Here is a 21,264-nt window from a genome sequence, read left to right as displayed (position 1 = left end):
TTAACTGCAGTGAAGTGTGTCGTGAAAAAAACGCATGTTATTTTAAACATTTATTAATCAAATATCAACTAGTTTAATTAATATGTAAATGGAATAAAATAATTCCACTATAAAACCCGTACTCCGCTGCTAATAGTATAATTGCGGAAATAAGTTTGTATACAAAACCGTAGTAGTGTATTGTCGGTCTGTTTATTACGTCTTCACGTAATAAACACTCACCGTGACTCAATTGGCAACAACTCACCGTGATCTTGTGCGCAGATAAAATTGGAAGTCTAGCTAGCTGAAGAGTTGACAAAGGTTAGGCTACACTTTACCGAGGAAAAATATTTTTTTGTTACAAAATAAAACCTTACACGCAGAGAAAATAATAACGTACGCTGGCAGAGCTGCAGGCAACTGCTAGTTTATAATAATTCTGTTTCATATATTAAAAAATAAATCTAATAACTTAAATTTTAATAAATTTTTTACTTCATAGCTGCTTTTTTGTATTATGTAGAAAGTAGACAGATACATGTCTTTATATTAAAAAGTAGTATAATGTAAGTAAATAGGTATTATCAGTGTATGTTAATTATTCCATGTCAAAATTAAAAGTCACGACTTGCTCATATGAGATCCACTATCGTTGACCCCCATTTTCATTTCATGGTTCGCCAATTTTTCTCTCACTTGACATAGATCCCTTGCAGGTTGTCATCGACCCCTGGGGGTCGATATAGACCACTTTGGGAATCACTGTGAAAAATCAACAACTATTTCTTACATTATTCATAATAGACAATATCTGTAAAGAGAGATCTTTTACAAACCCATAAAAATCATCATTTTTTTCATATAAAAAATATCCCAATTTATCCGAAACTTGCTTAAAAAATTGTTAAAACTACACTCTACATTAAAATCGACCGTTAATATTAAAAAAAATTGAAGAAAATGTTTAATTTGCTCAATTGTTTCAAAAAGACTAAAATCTCATAGTAAGCCATTAGTAAGCTTGCCACCCAACTGATTGTAAACAAAACTCTTTACGTCACAAACTTGTGCCCCATTATGGCGGCTGCAGAGCCTTGCTAGCATCATAAATGTATCAATAGAGACTTAAATTTTCTTAATTTTGATGCCTGTGTTTTTAAAGAAATAAGTAGTCGGAAATGACCAGTTAACAGTTTTATTTAAAATAATCCGTTTTTGCATAGAAGACATATATAGAGCAGAACTAGGCAGCCTTTGGCTATGTAAAATCTTGAAAATCAAAATTGAACAAACAATTTTTAAAGTAAATAAACAAATTTTCCTAAATTTAAAAGAAAAAATGTCTAATCCAGCGGGTGAATGGTGTTTAATCGAAAGTGATCCTGGTGTTTTTACTGAATTAATCAAAGGATTTGGTTTGTAATTTTATGTTTAATGTAACATTCTTATCTTCATTATTGTGTCATTATTTATTTCTAGTTGCTAGTAATTGGTAAACCAGAACACGCCGACATACTTTTAAACAGTCGAAGAATATTTAGTTTGTTTCAAAAGACGGTGCATCCTATGCAGTGAAATTTCTGTAACTCGATTTTTCTGTTATTCAAAGTAACTTTAAATACTAGTGGGTCCCTTTCTATGATTTTTAATTTATTAAAGTTTTTTGCGGGTAGCTGGCCGGAGTTTCTGAGATTTAACCGTAATTCTGTCGTAGATCATGATACTCCAACATGTTTATTTATTTTTTTAAATTGCACATTTAAATGACAAATCACAGTATGCACATATATAGAGCAGAATTAGGCAGCTTATAATATTGCAATAGCACTATTAAAATTTATTGCGCTAGCTAAATTTATCAAGGCATCAAATATTGCCATTTTGTATTAAAAAAATCTTAATATTGCAATAGCAATATTAAGATTTCTTGCGCTAGCTACGTTTGTCAAGGCACCAAATAACATATAGAGAGGTTAGTCCTGTGGTGAGTTAAACCTTTCAATTTGGTCTCCTTCTGTAATGTTTTTTTTTTTTTTTCTAATTTCTCCTGTTCTGCTGCCCTGAAGTAGCCAAGACTTTCTTATAAGTTATTAAAAGTATTAAAGGTTTGAATATTTAAAAAAATTATTGCTCTAAATGTTACATGACTTTATCATTTTCTTTCAGAAGTTACCAATTGCATTATTATAATCAAAAACGCTTCTTATGACAAGGCATTAATTTTAATTTGTTTCACGAAAGTGTTTTTTTTTTCCATAAAAGGGAGACTCTATTAAAAAGGCTTGAGCTAACACCTAGCTGTGTTAATTAGGAATTAAAAAGCATTCAAGTAGAATAGGGGTGCACAACCTGCTGCCCGAGGGCCACATGCGGCCCGCCGACTGTTGATGTGCTGCCTGCAAAAGCTTCTGAACGCAATAAATTTTTTTTTTTGAAAAGTCAAAATTTGAAATCTTTTTAATTTCTCTTTACAAAATATTGAACCTTAATGTGTACTATAAAAGTTAAGTTTTAATTTTTGCTTAAACCCTATAAATTTTCTTTAAAATATTTAGTTCAAATTTATAATACCCATTAAAATAGCTGTTTTTTTTTTGTTTTTTTTTTGCGCATTTATTCTATGAGCATTATAGTTTATTTTTGTTTAGAGTTCATCGTATCTCTTTTCCTCATATATATAAATCCAAAATCATGGTCTTATGCTTGTTTATTTGCTTTCCTTTAAATGAGGCCCTTTGCAAATTATTTTCTTATTATTTACTAATAATTTCGCTGAAAAGGTTAATATTTGCTTTATTTCGTTTCCTTTGAAAAAGGTTTTCGCTTAATATTTCTGCTAACCTAATAATGACAGCAAGCAAAAATGCAAAAAATAAGGTTTACAATTTGCTTGTTTTTTTAACCTAAATAACAATATTTTTAAAAAAGATTTAAAAATCATTTAGTTTTCCTTTAAGGAGGGAAGGTTGGAAATTGCAATATTTTTACGTCATTGAAAAAAGGTATTTACCGCAAACCTTTTCGTGACAATGAAAATAAAGTTAAAACTCAAGGTTGTCGTAAGGTTACATGCTTTCTGGGTTGTGTTTACAATACTAAAAGTGTTAACACTAACGTAAGATGGTGCACAGCTTGCAACACGAACAAACAGTAATAAACAAATGGAAAGAGGCCAAATCAAGACTGCCAAAAAAGCGAGTTATTCAAAATCTAGCAACCATATCACCTTTTTTAATAATAAATAACAAAATAACTAAAACAAATTTTCACTCCAAACTCCCCAGAATTACATAATAACATTAATATCTTATGAAATACGGCAGATTTGAGCTCAGAAATTATCTAATTTATTTCTTTTATTGAAAACAAAATTATCCGTTTGAAAACATCGCCTTTCAGAATAACATGTAGTAAGCAGCTGCAAACNAGATTATTAATTAATTTATTTTTTTGATGAATGACTACATTTATAAACACAATCTGTTACATTTATTTTGTCATATTAAAAATCAAGAGAAAAAAAAACACAATTTTAAATTAAAATTATGGTTTGCTAATTGAAACTTAAATTTAATAGTTAAAGAGTCTGACCAAGCCAAATTTGCTACTGCTTAGGGTACCTTCACAAATTCAACTTTAGGAAAAATGATAGTTTCACAAAATACTTTTTTTTTAAATTTTATTTTTGTGTTTTGTTAGAAACGAATAAATCCATATTTTTGTGTTGATTTTCTAATGTTATTTCACAAATTATGTCTAAACTTTCACAAAATAAATACCTCTCAGAAAAAACTAGACAGACCCCTTTCATTAAATTCTCTATTTCATCTAGTCTTCAGATTTCAATTATGCATTTGTTTCAAAGTGGTTGCTATGCATTCAAAGCTATGTTTTATAATGAAAAATTATATTAGTAAGTTAGAGCTTCTAAAATATTGTTATAATATTGCTTTCATATTAATTTAATTTTGATTAAACATTTATAAAGTATTTTTAATCATAAACTAAAGTTCTTACAATGTGTTTGAATAAAAATCAAAAAAATCTGATTTAAATCAAAAAAATCAGGAACTCTGGATGAAAATAATTTTTGTTCAGAGCACCAATTTTGAGATAAAAATTATCATATTTGCCACCAACATGACTAAATATGCATGCGGCCCTTCGTTAGTTAACCTGCTGTGCAAGTGGCCCTTCACTCAAAAAGATTGTGCACTCCTAAACAGGGTTGGCAAGATTTTGCTGCAGGTGGAAAAAACCATGGTAAATAGCGGTAAAAACCATCCTGGCAAAAACAGGTTTTTGCCAAGCAAATTGGCAAAAAGTGGCAAAAACCTATATTTTCCAAGATGAGAGGACAAAAACACATTTTTGGTACAAAATTATTCCTAAAATTGAAATATATACTATAAATATAAATAATTACAAAAAAATTAACAAAATTATTATTTCATAATTAAATCATAATGTTATAATATATCATTTTAGAAGTTTAAAACATTATTGATTCGAAAATTTGCGATTATTCTCTTTTTTCCAGTGAAATGAACTTATTTTAAGTTAATATAACTGTAATTCAAAGCATAAAATATCTATCAAGATATGTAGTTAATTATTGTACAAATAATAATTTTTTCTAATATAGCAATAATAATATTTATTTATTTGTAAAAAAACATTTATTTAAGGATTCTAAAATGAAAAGAGGTCAAAACCTTTCAATGTTTTAAAAATTATTGCTTTTATATTAATTATTAATATGTTAAAAATAATTTTTTCATGTAATGTATCAAAATTATTATTCCTTATGATTGATTTTAATTTGTTTCAAGTATTTTGTAATAAAATTTAATCAGCAATTTAGATAATTTGGTTTTTGCCGGTTTTTACCAGGTTTTTGCCACTGTCCTGGCAAAAACCCCTTTTTGCCGGCAAAAACTCCAACCCTGCTCCTAAAGTAGATCATTAGTTGTTCAAAATGATAATCCTTTCTTTCGATTTATAACTGCATTTATAACCTTAGATTTCAGTGAAATTTGTTTCTTGTTCATTGTTGTTACATTGGCATTCATTTGTGTCGTTAATTGTGTATGAATAAGTATTGTTTCTATTTTTATCATTTTTCAATATCTGTATTTTAAATATTCTATTCCAGGTGTAAAAGGAGTTCAAGTAGAAGAGCTCTACAGCCTGGATGCTGAGAGTTTTGAAAATATTAAGTTTGTATATTCAATTTCTATTTTTGCAAGTTTTTTTTTTTATTTCTTGAAAGTTTACGGTCAAGGATAAAAAATAATATCTTTAATTTGAAATTAAGTTTTAAATTTAATGTTACATAAACTATATGGCTGAAATAACTTAATCTTTTTAAAAACAGACACATATTTGAAAAGTATTTAAATTCTGAAAAAGTTATTTTTTTTTTGTGAAAAGAAATTATTTTATTGGTTTTAATTATCAAATATTAAGATCAATACAAACTTTAAAAAAAAAACTTTTTTTACCTAAATGGGAGAAAAAAATTTGAAATTATTATTTTTTTTAACTATTTTGGTTATGTAGAACTAAACTTAATGGCTCTCTTTATTCTCTTAAACTAATTGTGCATAAAGTCTGAAGAGATCATTTCACTCTAAACTTACCCTGAGACTCAATGGTGATCCCCCTGTTGCAAATTTTTCTGTTTTTTTTTTGTGATAAACTACCATAGCAGTTTGCAAGATATTGTTAATGATTGTAGTGTACCACTGCAAAAATGTAATCCCCATTCACTAGTATATAAGACGTGTTAATTCGATTCTCTGTTGGGGTACCTTTTCATAGATGAAGGTCGACATTGTCAATAGCTACCGTCCCCACACGGGTGACCCGTTCGGGACGTGAACACGCCTACCTTGGCCGAAACTCCCTTTCCGGTTTGAACATGTCTATCTCATCAGTAACTCCCACTTTGATCTGAACATGCCACACACACACATGGTCCACATTAAACAGTTGACTCGCTACTCGTGTCTTCGACATTATCCACCTCCTTCCGCTGTCGCTACTCTGTCTCGACTGCTAATGACAACACGGGAGCAGCCTTGACCGTGAACTCGATACTGTTCTCACAACCAGCAAAAAGTACGGTGATCTTAATACAGCTCTCCTGGCTTCTCACAAAACAGCACTGAATAGTGGTATCCGCTCATCGAATTCTATCGCAAATATAATTTTGGTGGGGGAGTACTGTAGTGTATCTACCACTACAAAAATGTAATTCCAATTCACTAGTATATAAGACGTGTTAACTCGATTCTATGGTGGGGTAGCTTTTGAAAGATGAAGGTTGGAGTTGTCGATATCTATTACCTCTACAATGATAATAATTATATGTGCTACTAATTTATTTATGATAACAGAAACACTTTGAATTATAAATAACTCACCACATATAGAATAAAACTATAAATAACAATTATTGTCATTATAACTTTATATTTTTGTTTGAATGATTAAAAGGAGATGAACCTTCGGGAGTTCACTCTTATTTCTGTATGTTGTTTTCTACTTCAATGAATATGCTAACTAATGTCATTATTAATTTTAGACCTGTACATGGATTAATATTTTTGTTCAAATGGTTCCAAGGAGATGAACCATCAGGATCTGTTGTTCAAGATAACAGGCTTGAAAAAATATTCTTTGCTAAACAGGTATTTTATTTCTTACATTCAGAAGTGTATATTTACATCATTAATCAGAGATTTCTTCCACATGAGAGAAAATGGAAAAAATATGTTTCTTCCACTTTTTTATCATTAATCGGACATTTCTTCCACACTAGAAAAAATAGAAGAAATATGTTTCTTTCATTTTTAATCATTAATCAGAGATTTCTTCCACACTAGAAAAAGTGGAAGAAATATGTTTCTTCCTTTTTTTCATCATTTATTATCATTATTTTAAGAGATGACTGCTATTTATAACTGTCAGAAAACTGATTGTTAAAAAATAAAATTAAGAAAATTTAAAACAGCAGACTTAATTCACTAAAATAATGATCGTTTTTATTTTAAATGTCATTCATTTGCATTTTTCCACAGTCATGTGGCTCCTCCTTTTTTTACTAAAACTTAGATTTTATACTTCAGTTTAAGGAATGTAATGGTTACTCATCTTTTAATTAATCATTTACTGGCCTTCATATATGTCTAAAACTTAGAGAAGTAATTAATGAAATCGGTCAACAAATGTCGATCGAAGGTTTGCCTAAATAATTTCTCTGAGTTGCATTAAATTAAAAATGGCCACATCTGGAAATGCCTCTCATTGTGAATGCTAAAATGTGATAGTTTAGGCACACCTCCCAGGGGTGTGTGCTCATGGCTTTAGGGTCGAAACATCGAGGTATTTTACCATAGTTGGTAAAATCATGTTTTGTTTTTTTTTAAATATCTATCAAACATTGGCTTTTTATCAGATTATTTTTATAATTGCTTTTGTGTTCAATGATCGAAATTCTGACAAAATATATAAATTATATGTGACATACTGTAACTTAAATTTTTAATACCACTCATAGTAAAAAAGGTTAATATTATTATGCAATAATTGCAAACTAATTACTGAATAAATGAAGTCAGTTATTTTTTTTTATCAAACTGAAAGTATTAATTAATTATAATGAAATATGACTAAATTGTCCAATTAAAAGTAAATTAATTTAGATCTGAAAACATTTTATTATTCTTGACAGAACAAGTTTTCTTTAATTTAGAATTGGATACCCAAACTGCAGATTTCATTATTTCTGGAATTATTTGTATTGATATAAATGTGTATAAAATTAAATGGGTGTAATATTTGTTGGTAATAAGACAGCATGTTATTTTACGTATGAAAATTATATCAAATGAATAATGAAAAAATATAATTTGGAAGATACATTCTCATCTACATTTCATACATTCTTATCTTCAAAAAAATAATATTTTGTTTTTTAATTTATTCCTTAATTCTATAAATGAAACATTTATTATCCATGAGATTTATTATCTGCAGTTTATTATCACAGCTTTAAGGTAATAGAATACCTGCAAAGACAAAATTTTGAAGTTTTTAATTATTTAGATTTATATATGTTTTAAACACCAAAACATTCTATAAATAGAAAAAGAAATGTGTCAGAAAACTGGCCAAAAAAGACTAGAAATTGAACTTTTTTAGAAAATCACATATCTTTGTTCTTTATTAAACTTTCATTATTCTTGCTTTCAGGGGTCTGTCTAGGTTTTTCTGAGAGGTACCTATTTTGTGAAAATTTAGACATTATTTGTGAAAATTAAAAATTATATTGAAAAATCAACACAAAAATATGGATTTATTGTTTCCTACGGGATACAAAAATAAAACTTTTTTTTGTGAAATTTTCCTAAAGTTGAATTTCTGAAGGTACCGTTAAACGGTAGTAAATTTGACCTGGACAGACCACTGGCTTTATTCATTCATAACTATTAAACTTTATTATTATTAATTAATTATTCACTCATGAAAATTCAACTTAGAGAATGAACTAAGAATTAGATATAATATTTAGATATTTTACCTCAAATATAAAAACTTATTCGGTAGAAAAAACCAAAAGTTAAAATTAATTATTTTTATCTTGGCTGTAAAACAAAAATAATAATCGTTTAATCCGTTAGTCTGTAGTCTGTCCCCAAGACATTGTGTATAGAAAATATTCATTCAAAATTTTAAGTATTTTGAACGAAAATATTTCAAGAGATTTAATTTAGAATGAAGGAAAATAATAAAAAAAATTAGTTATGAGAATAATGTAAAAAAAAAGAAGATGTTATTAATTTAATAACTAATATGGATGTTTTTTTTTTAAATCATCATAACACCTGTCCTTAATTAACGCAGAAACAAAACTCAAATGGTGTTTGAAAGAGAAAGGTTTATAATTTTATTTTTATATAAAAGGGAATATATTTTGGTCTAAGTCTGCTTAATAAGTATATACTTACTAGACAATTCAGTACTGTATAAATAATAGTTTTTAAATAAATCTATGATTTTTTAAGACAATTATGTGATTCAAACCAATGATTTTATTTAATTAAATATTTTTAAATTATGCCAACCCTGCTTCAGCTATAGTTGAAGTTTTTAATGCAATTAATTTTAAAGTTCCATGCTGTTATTTTAAAATAACAGCATGGTATTAAAACAATATAATAACAGCAAATATATATCACTCCTGATATAAAAGAACATTGACTGAAAAGTTCGGGGCTAACCATGGGAAGTTTATGTGGTTTTCTTCGCCATGTAACGCATATGCGGGTTAATTCCATCAAAAAGTCCTCCACGAAAGCACATTTCTCTCAATACTTGATTCAGGAGTTCCATTGTCTTCTGGATTGGGTTACAAGGCTACGGAGTAGAACATTAGTAGTCGTAAACCAAAAAACGGGTCGGCCGTTCGATGACGTTTATAAATATTATAAATATCTGTAGTAAGCAAAATTACATTGTCAAATGGTACCGATGATCGACTTCTGTACGAATGCTTAAAAAAACATTTTTTTTTTTCACTAGGACTTGAATGGCAAGCTTGTTGAGAAAACATATGTTTAAATAAGATCAATCAAAATTTTTTCAAGTTCGAGGCAAGGATTGCTAACAGCCCCTTATTGACCCTGGATTTGTGAATATTGGTCCAATGATGGCTCAAGTCATTTTGCTGCAAGAAAAACTTTAAGATAAAAATTTTAATAAATTTTATTATATAAGACATAACTTGAAAAACCAAATTTTATATAATTATTCCAATATATATAAAATTCAACGCAACATAAATTGTTATCACAATCCAAAGCTTTATTCCATCTCTACTTTTAAGTAATTTTATTCATTATATTTTCAGGTTATCAATAATGCTTGTGCCACGCAAGCTATTCTCAGTGTATTATTGAATTGCTGCCATCCTGACGTATCCCTTGGCAATACACTGTCTTCTTTCAAAGATTTCTGTCAGACGTTTGATGCCACTGTAAGTTTCATTTAAAAAAGTGATTTTTTAATAAATTCCATTGCACATCAATCAAAATAAAATTAATCGAAAAAAAACATTTCCTAGTTAAAGGGTTGACAGGATCCCTCTGGCGGAATTTTTTAGGGATTTCTGTGACAAAACTCTCTGTCACTAGTAGCTTTTTTCAAGGTACTTTTAATAATAACAAACATATATGTTGCTAATTCAAAATAACAAAAGTGCTGTGTTTACAAAAGAAATATATATAATTGTTTTTAATTGAACATGTAATAATTTTTTATTCTAATATTATGGGTGATATTTTCCCATTTTGTTAGGGGGGACACGCAAATTATTTCCTTCTTCGAATTTTGTAAATAATTATCTCAGTAAAATAAAATAATTAAAAATTATGAAAAAGTAATTAAAAGTCATAGTTTCGGATAATAATTGCCGGAAAAAAAGAGCAACGATGAAATCACACGAATCACTCAAATGCGTGTTTCATTTTGAAACTAGGTTGTTGTAATATCGGACTTAAAAACTAAGGAGAAATCAATAACTGCCGAAAATACAATTGAAACATTAAATCAATTTACGATTCTATCGCCGTAAATTGAGCGTGTCAGGAAGTGTTTATTTAAATGCATGATTAAAATATTACGTGTTAATTTCTGTAGAAAAGAAAAGTAATTTTATTTTTTTCGAAAGAAAAGTCTTTCTGCAGGAAGTCTAACATTCTGCGACGATGTCGCCTAGTCGGTGCAATGGGGGTAATACCTTGATATTTTATTTCTGAAACGAAAAACTTAATTTGAATCAACTGATTTTTTTTATTTGAAATTCCTTAATTTTACTGCAAAAGTATTTTTATGTGGACAATTTTAAATATATTCTTTATGTTTTGGTTTTTTTTACACTGCGATTTCAATGATATTGAAAGTTTTACCCAGGAGAAATAATGAGAGATGATAGTGCATATAAATTATAATTTAATGTTCAAAGTTGATTAAAAAAAAGACTAAATGTAAGTTAAAGTGTTATGAAACTTCTAAATGATGACTTTTCTTTTGCTGCTTGTAAAATAATTTGCTATTTAATAAACATGTTTCAATGATGCCAATTTAGTTTACATTCATTTAAATACAATTGCATTAGAGAACCAATTATCTGGGATGCTCAGGTATTCAGCAGATGCCTGGATCGGCTTAAAGTGTTGTTAATCGATGTTTTATGAAAAACAAATCACAAAAAATAGCACATTTTAAAATAAGAAGAAAAAAAATTAGCTTTCCCTAAATTTAAAAAAAAAAATTTAGAATAATAACTTTTAAAAGAATAAAGACACCTTTTTTGAGCCCAAATCACAAGAAAAAGAGAGTAAAAATAAGTAAAAAAATAATAGTTCTCCTAAATTTAAAAAGAAAAATTTAGAACAATAACTTTTAAAAGAATAAAAACATTCACTTATTTATTTTTTGAAGATTAATTCAAGTCACCAAATTAACTAACATAAAACAAAACCAATGATTAAAAAATGCAATATATTTCATACCTAATTATAGGAAAAAAAGAAAATGAAAGGAAAACTTATACAAAAACAATTACGTAATGCTAATACGGAATCATTAATGCTTAAGGGTTATGTTTTTACCGGCTGAACAAACTTACAATAAGATGTTTAACACCAATCCATTTCTACGTAACCCGTCTGGTGGTGCCATCTTGTGATGAACAGTGGGAACTTATTTGTACATCCAATAAAAAAAATAAAAAAATCAATTACCAAATAGAAACAATAGATTCAAAAAGCACTAACATTAATGTTGAAACCCAGAATATTTTAATATTAACTGAATTAAAAGAAGAAGAAAAACTTGATCTTAAAATTTATGAATAAAAGAAAACTAATTTATTGAGTATGAAATAATTGTGAAAAGAAAAAATTTAACATTCCTATCTGATTTCATATCTGACCATAATTACCACTCTTCAAAATAGATTTTTATAAAATATATAAATAGATTTATAGTCAATACTTGTATAGCATTGAAAAAGATCTTATTATATTCCCAAAGTATTTAGGCCCTCGACATAATAATATATCTTTCTACAACACAATATTTATTGGGTCCTGTAACTAAAATAAAATTTTGTTTGTTGACCTAGGTAGGAATTGACTTTAAAAATGTTTTTTATGTATTATTTGTTGCTTAGGTTTGTTCCGTATCAACTCCATTTAAGAGTTTTGAACTCGGTATTACTGTGTGAGTGTTATGACCCTCTAGGACAGGGATGGCGAACCAATGGCACACGTGCCATTTATGGCACCCGACACAATATTTTGGGCACGCCACCGATCACATTTGTTATTACACTATGAATTGTTATTACTCAAACGCTATTACACTATGAAGCATATGTGACAATTAAATTAAAATTCACAAAAAACACGCAAAATAATAAACAATTATTAATGAAAAAAATTAACAATTAATGCTAAAAAAGCAATTAATAACCATAAAAAACAAGCTAAAAATAAATAACTAACAAAAAAAATAAACAGTCCATCTTACAACCTAATATAAGTTATTTGTCATCTAATCTGCAACAACAGGAGTCACACTGATGTTACTTTAAGTTGAATTACGCGTATAACTGAGACATTGCAAAATATATATTTTTTTTCCCTGTAATGAAAGAGTTTTGAGTTGATAGTATTTAGTATTATTATTTTCCCAATAATCATTATTTGACGGCACGTCTATGACCTCATTAAACAATTTTTTGGAAAAAATGGCATGTTGGTGTGTAAAGGTTCGCCACCCCTGCTCTAGGACAATTTAAACTATGCACTATTCAATTATATGTTATATTCAAATGATTAAGTTTATATTCATAATATGGTACATGTCAAGAGTCATGGCTACTGAATATGTTGGTCATCCACCAAACTAAATGATTTATTTTAATATGTTTTTGTGTTATTTTCTTTGGTCGTTTCATATTTTATGTTTTAAGAGTTTCATATTTAACTTTTAAAATAGTACACCTTCTATAAATTGTTTAAAAATCAATGCTTTTATTTACTTTCATTTCATAAAGTGTGCTGCATTTAAATTATGATTAACCCTCCCTGTACGGCTCAGGTTTTACACTTTCTGGTCCTGAAATACGAGGCGATTTTCGTGTATTTTCTTTATCTACATATTTTAAAATTCGCATTTTCATCATGTGTTTTGAAATAATAAAAGAATTTTAATAGCTTTTAGGTTTTCAAAAAAAGTGTAATACAGCACCCACGGTTTCAGCAGACAGGGTTTATAAGTGAAAAAATGTGTGCAATATTTTCATTTTCAGCAAAATTTTGTAATGAAACAGAAAAAATGAAATGAAAGCCCAGATTTATGGAATACTCCAAATCACTATCTTCATAATCAAGATTTTTTTGTTTTGTTTTGTTATTCTCACATATAACTCCCCTGACACTTGGCAAATCCATATCTTTCATAAATGCTTATCTCACAAAAGAAAAACAAAAAGCATGAATACTCACAAATATGCAGGAAAAAAATCCCTGAACCCTATAGTGCCATCTACCGGCAAAAATAAACATCAAATGATAGCAGGATCAGTATTGAAATAAGGCGGGGGGGAAATTTCGCCCACAGTATTCACGTGACTGTAGTTGGGGGACAAAACTGACCCGCTGGCAAAATTTTTTCGAGCTTTCTGCTACAATTCTTTTTAGTTCTAATACCTTTTCTGAGAGACATATTTAATAGTAACAAATATATATGTTGCTAATTTATTTTAAAGTACTGGAAGCACTTTCTGTTTATAACAAAAAGCCTTTATGTATAGAACAGAACAGCATATATATTTTTTTTCCAATTGTAAATGTAAGAATTTTTTTAAAAATCTAAATGTGAAAGAATACATATTCTAATATTATTAGCAATATTCTCATGTTCTGAAAAATATTTGTATGGTCAACCTTTAAATTTTTGATGTCTGGAAATTACTTTTTTATAATATCAATCCGAAATCTGAAAACCCTATCATTACGTCATTTTTTTATTCTTTAAAGTGGAAAAGAAAAGGCATAAGCATTTTTATTCCACTTCCGGTTTGAGAAAAGCATTTTGTGAATATAATTCTGCAGAAAGGGTAGAAAAAGTTCTGTAAAAAAATATTTCAAACAATTCTGCAGATAAAAAAAACTCCAACTTCTTCGCTTCCCAAATGAAAAATCTTTCTGCAGGCACTCTGTAATGTTTTGCAACAATGTCGCCATGATTCTGCCACAGGGGAAACTGATACCCCACGCAAATCGCAAGAGCCGTATGGGGAGGGTTAATAAATAATTGTACAATAAAATATTTAAATAGTTGTGAATAAAGAATATCTCTTTCTTTTCAGATGAAGGGTCTGACCCTCAGCAATTCTGATGTCATTCGTGAAGTTCACAATAGTTTTGCTAGGTACTTATTTTTATTTTCAAGTATTCCATATATAAAACTGTAATATGGATGGTAGGTAAACACATGGTGCATAGCGTTTTTAAAAAGTGCTTAGAGGTGTTTATTTTCATTTTTTAAAAGCCCTTAGCGGTGCTTTTTTTATTAGGTGTTTTTAAAAAGTTAATGTTATTCTCATGAAACAGAGTCCCAGACCCCCATCTTGGAATAGATTCTTATAGATTTGAAACAGTAATGAGTTTTATTTACTTAGGATCAATTATTGCAATTGGCAACAGAATGACTCCTGAAATAAAAAACCGAAATCTGGGTTTCTTTCCAGGAAAACAAAATTCTTAATCTAAGAAACTCTTGTCTGGCCAGTCTTGACATACGCTTCTGAAGCTTGGACAATGATAAAACTGGAGGAGAATTGTATCACAATATTTGAGAGAAAGATTTTGCAGAGTATACTTGGTGGTGTAAATGAAAACAATAACTGGAGAAGGAGATTTAACTTTGAACTGTACAAGATTTATAAGCAACCCGATATTCTTAAATACATAAAAATAAATAGAATGAATTGGATGGCCTGCGTGATTCCCCACTGGAGCAAGAAAATGGGGAAGGCCACTGTTGAGATGGGCTGACTTGGTGGAGTGTGATTTTGTTGCAATTAATGAAAAGAATTGGAGATCAAAAATAAATCGGAAGTCATTTTGGACAAGTATTCAGAGGAAGGAATTGACCCACATTGGGCTGTCTATCCAACTATGGTGAACATGATGTTTTTATAAAGTGCTTAATTTCCCCTTTTTGAATATGAGATTTTTTTTCTTTAGCAAGTCATTTTTCCCCACGTATTATGCAAAAGCGTGCTTATTACGTTGTTCTACCCAAGGTTTTCACGAATCACGAAATCACAATCTTTATCAGGGTACCGTCGGTCCATAGCGCATGAAAGCACCAATCATTTTACATGTTTGATGAAATCCTTGCTGGTCCGCAGGCGCTTCTACTGAGCTGGGTTCGGTGAGAGCAGTCTCTTGTGCAACTCTGCTGCATTTTGCGAGATATTCTCAATTTCAAGCTTCATTTCCCACCCTCTAAAATGGAACTGAAAAATCTCTTGATCATTTTTTAATGGTTAATATAATCAAGAAAAGAGTTCTTTATGTCAGACACTACTTATTTTATCATGTTCATGTTAAGTCTTCAAAAATTATTTTGCATTTTGTTAATACATATAGTGCTTAGTACTTAAAAGGTGCTTATTTTTTGTTGAAAGATTTGACTACCCACCCTGTCAAGGAAGTGTTGATTCACCCCATACTTAATATTTCCATTTAGTCCGAAAAAGCTGGAATTTGGATTTCAGGGTTCCTACATTGTCAGGGAAACCTGAAAGTGTCAGATAAAAAAGTAATTGATCCTGGAAAAATCTTGTGACAAACCTGAAAAATGACCCATTACAAAATCAGTAGTAAGACTAAGTAACCAATGATTTTGTGTTAATTAAATTGAGAGTTTTTACCAATTGTTTTCTTAGGTTTTTACCTCTGGTTTTTATGACTGCATGTTTAAATTTGTTAAGTTAAAACTATGTTAAATACTTTTAAAATTGAAATTATTTTGAGTAAAAAAATGTAAATAAGCACCGAGTTCCATGATAGTACTTAGACTGATTTCGAAAGGTACTTAGATTGAATTTTGTTTTTGGATAAAATTGAAAAGAATGTGTCTTAGAAACTTAAGTTCTCCAGCAAGGCTGCATCCAGATATAGATTTGAATGATAATAAATTTAAAGTTTTAAATACAGAATATCAGTTCTTTTTTAAATTCTCTATAACAGCTGTGGTGGCTCAGTGTTTGCCTTCCAATGAGGTTAGAGACCATATTCTCAGTGGTTGACGGATCATTGGCTAGAGTCCCCTTGCCTCAGGCCAACTCTGGGAGGTTTACCTCTCCATCTAAAGCAAATGTGGGTTAGTTCCATGAAAACGTTCTCCACGAAGGCAAAATTTCTCCCAATCCAGGTGTTCCCTTGTCTTCTGGATTGGATTCAAAATTACAGGGCTCCAGAGTTGAACATTAGTAATCCCAAATCCAAAAAATTGGGTTGGCTCTTCAGCGACGGTTATTAAATAAAATAGGTTGCATGAAAATGTATATCATCAAACATCAATACCTTTAAAAACCATTAAAAGAGAAATCTTGAGCACAACATTATTTGCTCATGTCAGAAAAAATTTTAGGTTACAAAATCTGCCAAAATTTATCGACAGACCTCTAATCCTTTTTAGTACCGAAGAATCTTTCACCTCTATTTTTTTCTTTTTAAATTGTTCTAATGATGAAATGTAAAAAAAAAATTCCAACATTATTGAGTACATACTATGTAATAATTATTATATTGTTAAATGTTATTGGATAATAAATATACTTTCAATAAATTATTATGTTTTCAAAGCAATGGCTAATTTATATAAATACTAAAAGAGTACCTCTAAGAATTTATGTTTAAGGGCCTCAAAGTTGCAACACTGCTTAATATAATTACAGATTTCTGAACTGTTAAAAACAAATCGTATCTCTTGAAATCTACAGAATCGTAGAGTTCTATGGAAAGCAATTGCTGTATTATAAATGACTTTTTATTCATTCATGCTTAAATATTGATTTGATTGCAGGCAACAAATGTTTGAATTTGATGCTCGTCAGCCTAATAAAGACGATGACGTATTCCATTTTATTGGCTATGTTCCAATAGAAAATAGGTTGTATGAACTAGATGGATTAAAAGATGGGCCGATTGATCTAGGTAAATGTCAAATGAATTTATAGTTAGTAATATTCTGATCAGAGTGCACCTAGCAGACTTAAATCGAATGAAAAACTTTCTGCAAGCAATTTATTGACTCTTCTTTCAACCCTCTGTTTGCTACCTAATTTGTTCGAAAATCACTGATTTTCAAACAAATTAGGTCGTTTTAAATTACAAAAAACGCATGATTTTCACAATTTTCTCTGCAATATTTATCAGAAACTAGTTATTTTATCATAATTATGTAAAGTTTTTGAAAATATTTTGAATTGTATTGATTTTATGTTTATAAATTAAGAACTTTAAACGATAGAAAGAAATATTTTTTATTACTGCACAGTTCCTAATTATGAATTTTTTTGGGGGGAACATGATTACAAATATTTCATGAGTGTTTAAAAAGTACTTAAAAGGTGCTTATTTTTTGTTGAAAAGCCTGGCAATGCACCCTGTTTTATTATTCACTAACATACCAGATTACTGTTCAGTAAAAAAAAGGAACTAAAATATGAACTATGATGCAGCAAAATGCTAAAATGTCAGCTAATGTGACAAAAACAATTGCTCATCTCATTGAAATGGCCCAAAATCACTCACAGCCATTTTCCAGCTGTGATTTACCAGAATAAACATTTTTTCAAAAATTGTGTTTCTTTTTATTGGTTATTTTTAATAAAACTGTAAGATTTGTTCAAAGTAATAATAAAAGCATATTTCATTTCAAAAGTTAGGAAATTGATGATTCCAGGTAGTTGATTTTTCTTAAGATGTTCTTTGAAGATCAAACTAACGAGTTTCGAAAAAAAAAACATTGTTTCTAATATCCTTGTAATTAACAATAGCGTTATGGCCCTTTCATATTATCCTAGTTATTGAAAAAGAAAATAACAGCTTTTTTTCAGTCTAGCTGAAATCTGGCAAACCTGATTTTAATCTGTTTTCAGGTTTTTAAAAATGGAATATCGGAATCTATGTCGTATTTTAACTTTAGAAAAAATGAGTGACAATGATAACGCTTAGTAAAGTAACAATAGAATTGTTAATAATCAAATCCATCAAAAATTCATTATTTAAAGGTGACATTTGGGTAATCATAATAAAACATCAAGATTTTAAAAACATGAAAATTTGTATTAAAAAAAATTGCTACAGAGATATTGAAATGGGATTTGGAATGACGGTTTTATTCTTTTAAATTAGGTTGACGCATTTGGTGACAAATGTTTAATATTTTGGTAGCCATTTTCTATGTAATGATGGCTAAACTCAGAGTTAGGCAAAAATGTAATCGATTACATTTTTCAATTATTTGTAATCATGCTTACAAGGTAACATAATTTTGATCACAGCTGTAATTGTGATTACCATAGTCGATTATTGCACATGCATACGCAATTATTAGCTATATAAATACTTACATGTGATTTATACTTACAATATATGTGTATGGTATAGATGTGTAACTAAAATGTCTGGAGACATGCATTTATCTACATCTGCATTAGTTATATACATATGTGCATACATGTAATCTACTCTGATGTAATCAAACATTATGATTACCTGTAATTGATTATATAGCTGTAATTATCTATAATCAATTACAGTTGTAATCGATTACTGCAGTGATTCTCAACCTTTTTTTGTGGCGGCACACTTTTAACGATTTCGAAATTTGACGGCACACAATGAAAAAAATTAGTTTAAAAGTTGCTTAATTACCTATTTTACACTGTGTTGAATAGTTTGTGATAATAATTTTGAATGTGAAATAAAATAATATGTACTACAAAAGCACATTTATTAAGGGATTAATTATTTCTTTTGACCAATTTTTTATTAGTTAGGTAACAGTTATTTATTTTTTGCTAGTTATTAATTGTTAGCTTGTTTTCTATAATTATTAATTGTTATTTTTTTGTGATTTCCTGTTAACTGGTTTTTTTGCTAATCATTAATTGTTAGCTTAATTTTTGTCAGGTATCCTTTGTTAATTTGGTTTTATATATTTGTTTTTTTAGTTATCCTTTGTTAATTTGTTTATTAATTGCATAGCTTACTTTAATGATAAGTTCTTACAACATTTTTTAAAATTGTGCTTCATATACAATTTAAACACTTCCATCTTATTTTAACTTTGTCAGTGACAAGACAATCGCCGACAAAAATGTTCACGTGGTTAAAGCGTGGTGAAATTATAAAAAATATATATTATATATGCACTTTTCTTTAATTTAAACTTTACTCATAATAAAAAATGTATTATAATTTTTATTGTATCATTTCTAATATTTGGGGGCACATATTAAAAATTTGACGGCACACAAAGTGCCGCGGCACAGAGGTTGAGAATCACTGGATTACTGTAATCGACTCCCAACTCTGGCTAAACTAAAGCTCAAATGATCTATGTTATATAACAGCAATAAGTTACATATGTAATCAATGTTTTAAAATTCTCAATTTTAAACTTCTCAAAACTTAATGGAGCATTGTTAGTTTAAAAAAAAAGTCTTGTATATTCCTGATTATTATGATTTTTTGTTTGATTATTATGACTTTTGTTATTTAAACAGGTCCGATTTCTGGTGACTGGTTGGATACTGTTAGGCCTGTCATTGAAAAACGAATTCAAAAGTAATTAGATATTTTTTTATTATGCATTCATTTTTAATATTAGTTGAAATAATGACCCTTACAGTTTGGATGAAAACAAATTCTAGGTCATTTTATCGTGTGAACACTAAAATACTATAATTATTAACTCGTAGCTGAAAAAAAAATACAGATTTTAAACAAAGACAGATTGCTTTACTAAGAATTTAATAATTAACAGAAAAATTTGTAATAATGCAGATTTTTTTCTTTTGTGTAATTTTCGTAATCTTTTCTTTTGATTTTTTTCCTTTAAAATAGAAGGAAAGTACCTTAAAAATAATATTCTGATTCAGGGCCAAGATAACTGCCTAAAGAAACTTTCTAGATCTTCAATCCAAGGAACTCAAAACCATCTAAGATATAAACAATCAACTTGAGACCATGATAGCCTGGTTGGTAGGGCACTGGGGCCATGTTCAAGAGTTCGTGGCTTTGATCCCCGCCGGCCGAAAATTCCCTGTGTAGGGAATGGTATTAGTAGTAAATGGTGACTGATGCATGATAAATATGTTGAGTCGACAAGTCCTCTGTGTTCCCATAACAAATCAATACCTCTGGGGGTACTGATCCAGGAGTCACCTTGTCTTCTGTATTGGTTTAAAATGACAAGGCTACGGAGTTGAACATTAGTTGTCGTAAACCCAAAATTGGGTCGGATGTTCAACGACGGATAAAATAAAATAAAAACAATCAACTTCTCTCTTAAGGAAAGCATTAAAAAGGTTGCACAAGAGGACTGACATGGGTGAATTTAAACAAAACGATGCTTTGAGACACAGATTGTGAATAACCATAAATTAGGACCACCTATATCTTAGGATAGAGGTTCACGACCTTTTTGAGTGAAGGGTCGCACGCATATTTAGTCATTTTGGTGGCAAATATGATAACTCTTATATAAACATTGGTGTTCTAAGCACTAAATATTTTTATCAGTGAACTTAGTAACATATTTGCAGAAAATTAAATACTTTTAATTATTTGAATTTATTTAAAACCGAAAGAGAAGTGATATATTTTTTAAAAAACTTTTTCCATTTTTCACAGTAATTAATTTATGAAATATATATGTACATAAATATTGAGTGAGTGGGGATATAAATTCTAACCAAAAGAAGCTTATATAATGAAAGTGCAAAAAATATGTGCATTTTATAGAGTAATATAAACTTGAAATAAATATTTTATGAAATAAAATTTAAAATGTTTAAACAAAAACCAAATTAAAAGAATTTTTTTTTATTGTGTTCAAAAAATCCCGTGGGCTGCACATCGACAGTCGACGGGTCGCGCATGGCCTGCGAGCCACAGGTTG

At 29.1% G+C, this 21,264-nt stretch overlaps 1 protein-coding gene across 1 annotated transcript in view; it reads left to right on the top strand.

The window, feature by feature from the left end:
* The first annotated feature begins 1,178 nt into the window (after positions 1-1,178).
* Positions 1,179-21,264, top strand: part of LOC107445334 (ubiquitin carboxy-terminal hydrolase L5) — a 28,771-nt gene continuing 8,685 nt past the window's right edge. Inside the window, exons 1-7 of the mRNA XM_043054885.2 lie at positions 1,179-1,397; positions 5,138-5,201; positions 6,572-6,677; positions 9,899-10,024; positions 14,429-14,490; positions 17,158-17,288; positions 19,868-19,928. Of these exons, the coding sequence (XP_042910819.1) occupies positions 1,322-1,397; positions 5,138-5,201; positions 6,572-6,677; positions 9,899-10,024; positions 14,429-14,490; positions 17,158-17,288; positions 19,868-19,928 (626 nt within the window). The 5' untranslated portion in view covers positions 1,179-1,321. The remainder of the gene's footprint in view (positions 1,398-5,137; positions 5,202-6,571; positions 6,678-9,898; positions 10,025-14,428; positions 14,491-17,157; positions 17,289-19,867; positions 19,929-21,264) is intronic.

The sequence above is a fragment of the Parasteatoda tepidariorum genome, chromosome 7, assembly GCF_043381705.1.
Source record: "Parasteatoda tepidariorum isolate YZ-2023 chromosome 7, CAS_Ptep_4.0, whole genome shotgun sequence".
Lineage (NCBI taxonomy): Eukaryota > Metazoa > Arthropoda > Arachnida > Araneae > Theridiidae > Parasteatoda > Parasteatoda tepidariorum.
Note: the sequence above shows the minus strand (reverse complement) of the source record. Positions and strands in the feature narration are given on the sequence as shown.